The sequence below is a fragment of the Stegastes partitus genome, unplaced genomic scaffold, assembly GCF_000690725.1.
Source record: "Stegastes partitus isolate 25-593 unplaced genomic scaffold, Stegastes_partitus-1.0.2 Scaffold391, whole genome shotgun sequence".
In the NCBI taxonomy this organism is placed as follows: domain Eukaryota; kingdom Metazoa; phylum Chordata; class Actinopteri; family Pomacentridae; genus Stegastes; species Stegastes partitus.
The window spans coordinates 456,943-460,557 of NW_007578122.1; the positions used below are offsets into that span (position 1 = coordinate 456,943).

At 44.7% G+C, this 3,615-nt stretch overlaps 1 protein-coding gene across 1 annotated transcript in view; it reads right to left on the reverse strand.

Moving 5' to 3' along the window:
- rimbp2a (RIMS binding protein 2a) overlaps positions 1-3,615 on the reverse strand; it is a 33,168-nt gene that overhangs the window by 27,710 nt on the left and 1,843 nt on the right. The window contains exon 3 of the mRNA XM_008285225.1: positions 2,704-2,826. Within this exon, the coding sequence (XP_008283447.1) occupies positions 2,704-2,826 (123 nt within the window). The remainder of the gene's footprint in view (positions 1-2,703; positions 2,827-3,615) is intronic.

Consider the following 3,615-nt stretch of genomic DNA (forward strand, 5'->3'; position numbering starts at 1 on the left):
CAATCCTCAATCTTATGTTCTGTCCTTTCCGCCCTCTGTACCCACCGGGGTCCTAATTCCCACATAGGACTCTGACAAAAACCCTCATCATCTCATCAGTTTCGACTGAAGTATCGTTTTAAAAAAATCAAGTAGGTCTTTTCCTGTTTTTTTTTTTTCATGTTTAGCTGCTACCATCCCTGCTTCCTCCACCCACATCGCCCCGTGTAATTTTCTCTAAATAGTCTCTTTGTCTCCGTAATCAATGCACAATGAGAAAGTGACAAACCTTCCCTTCGCTGTATCGGGGAGCAGGTCAGTTTTTTTTTTTCCCTCATATGGGTACATTTCTCTCTCAAATATCCTGACAAACAGACAATCGATAGGAGATGCGGGGAGGCGAGGATTTGTAATGAGATTGCCTCTCGCGGCGCGCTGAGACTGTGTCTGATTACTATTGGCAGACCAGAACACGATGAAAAAAGAGCCTCTCCATGAAACCAGTGACACTTCACCTCATGTGTTGCATCAGTTTCCTTCTACAGTTTTCTTACAAAACACACGGGGGAGCGGGAATCTTTCCAGAGGAGAAAATCGGGGGCCTGAAAAATCTCTAAACGTGACGAATGGCGTGAGGACGCGAACAAGGGAAGCATTAACAGTGAAAACATGGACGAAATGTGGGGAGGTGTACAGTGTGACAGTGAAAAGAAAGGCCTCTGTGGTGATGATGAGGCAGGAAGCTACCAAAGTTTTCTACTCAGCAGTACAAAATGTGCCGGGCTTACCTTACAGACACACTGCTCAGTGGTCTATTTAACCAAATTTAGATCATGCATATAATCCAATCCATAACTGGAGACACTTCAATCTAATTTTGGTGGAAATGTATATGAAAAATGACACCCAGAAATGCTTTGGTTTCTCCCGGCGTGTTATTTGGTGCAACTCGAGGCTCTTACTCGCAGGGTTTCGGAGATTTCCCGCTGCACTCCAAATTGCCGTCTGACATTATTAAGTTACGTGGAGGTGGTCTATTTTACTCCGCAGCCTTCGCCAGGACTGAAACTTCCACACTGTAGAGATGACTCAGGGAGAAGACTCGGCGTCGTCGGGATTTGTCACGATTTCATCACGCGGGAGACAAATTACCGGAAAAAAAAAACCCCAACACGGAGCGTCTTAGTCAGGTGTTGGGCCACCACATGCTGCCTCGGTCCGTCCCTCTAAAGGGACAAGTGGACCGTGCCGGCGAAACACCCCCCAAAGCATAACACCTCAGCGCAGAGGTCAAGCATTAAGGCCTGTGTCGCTCTCTTATTGCACGCCTCACATGCACTCACCCACTTGTTAAGAATACGGTGACTCATCTCGCCATATCCCTTTTTTCTCCCCCTCCAACATCTCTATAGACCAGCGTCTGTCATTTTTGCACCACTGAACTCTCAAATGTGCATTTTGTAATGAGAGATTTATGCGCCGCAGCCGTAAAATAATACCCCCCTGTCCGTGTTGTTGTCAGCGGGCTGCTCCTGCTGATGCAGCCTGATCGGGAATCGCTGGATTTGCTGGGTTTCTCTCTGTAACGTAACACCACAAGGTCTTCCTCTTACTATGTGGAGTGACCTGAGATGACTTGTGGGGCTGATCATGTCCTGCGTTGACATTCTGAGGAACAGCTGCTTTTCGGTTTTTGTTTACATGTTGCACAGGTGCACTGATCAAAGTAGGGATGAACGATATATCGGCGACCACATCGGTATCGGGCAATATTACCTTTTCTTCTGATATATCGGTACGAATGAAAAAATTTAGCCGATGATTGTCTAACATTAGCGCCTTCGTCTCTACGTTTGATATTGCTGCTATTTCACAGATCTTTCTACTTAAATGGTCCTGGACTTGACCAGGTACACATGGTAGAGCCTCCAATAGCAAGGTTGGCGGTTCGATCCCCGGCCCCTCCACAGTCGAAGCGCCCTTGGGCAAGACACTGAACCTGAAGTTGCTCCCGATGGCAGGCAGCACCTTGCATGGCAGCTCTGTCACCATTGGTGTGTGAATGTGTGTGAATGAGAAACACATTGTAAAGCGATGTATAGGTGCAGACCATTTAAATGTGTTTTATTTCTGTTATGTAATAAAGAAGACTATGTGGTCCAGTTTCCACGTTCTCACAGGGCTTACTTTTAGTCATTTTTCGGCGTGAACAAACATTGAATATCGACATCTTTAACATCGGTTATCGGCGATATCAGAAATCTTAATATCGGTATCGGCCAGAATTTTTAATATCGTGCATCACTAAATCAAACATGCCTTGTCAAGGAGAATTTCTGACCATTTTGAATGCTGTCTTTTCCACAGATCTGAACCCACATGTCACATCAGTCCATGTTCCTATTGAAGTACCAGCCAGATGAAGCTCCTGCCATCTGTGCCTCAACAATGAACCCTCTTCCAAAGTCACTTAAACCCTTTCCTCTTGCCATCTTGGAATCAAAATCAGCCTTTCATGCTCTACATTATAATACATGATTTAATATTACTTCCTTGTGCCATGCAGTGCACACGTATGGAAGCATTAGTAGTATAAAGAGCAATAGTTATATTAAAAATGCAGAGGCGAGGCACCAGACGACTTGTCTCCTCTTTACATTAAAGTGATATTTGTATTTAGGAGTACATGGGATAAAAGGAAACATAAATCCAGAGCTTTCCTACCTTTAGAACCTGTTCCAGGTTATCCACTTTGCCCTGGAGTTGGCTCCTCTCCTGCTGGGCCACGTCTCTCTCCTGGCTCACGACAACAAAGGTTTGTCTCAGCTGGTCATAGTCAGATCGCACCTGTGAATCCAATCCAGAAACAAGAGCGGAGTTGTTAGAAGTGTGTGTCATCACGGATACAAGCGAGACAAAGAAAAGAAAAAGACAGTGTGAAAAAGTGCACTTTAATTTCCTCGTTGTTTTACTTGAAGAGTTTGAAAATAAGGCCATTATTCTGTTTTCTAAAGAGGAAAACAAGCATGCAATTTTTATGAGGTTTGCTCTTGCAGCAGACCTACTTTTTACATTTATGAATAGAGGCTGTCTCTTTTTTTGGCTGTAGGGTTGATTGAGAGTTCACAATCTGAAGAGAAATTAATCAGCACATTTCCATTTAGCCTTGATGAGACGGGGCTGCTGACTGGAGCGTTCTGCCTCTCATTTCTTCATCAGTCAGAGGCCTTGAGCTAAGCTGGTTCCTCTAAAGGTGGCCTCACAGGATTGAGCCGAAACCATCCCTCAGCCACACAGCCATCATCTCATTAATTAACAAAACAGATGAGCGCACAATAGATAAGCTCGCTCGCTCAAAGTGCACAAAAACCGGTCCGCCGCGAGGAAAATGGGATCGTTTATTTTGTGCGACTCAGACGTGTCGGCGCCGTCCAAATCAAGACGACTAACATGTGGAACCAGGAGTGGAGCCGTAATTATTCATAACCGCGGTTTGTTTAGAGACGAGCTTTCCGGATAGATGCTTTACGTTATAATTAAACCGGGTCAGTAAAGAAAACTCTGCATCTGGTGACACAAAATCAAACCTTAAAAATCAATAGAATGATAATAAAACCATGTGTTCGCATCAGCTTT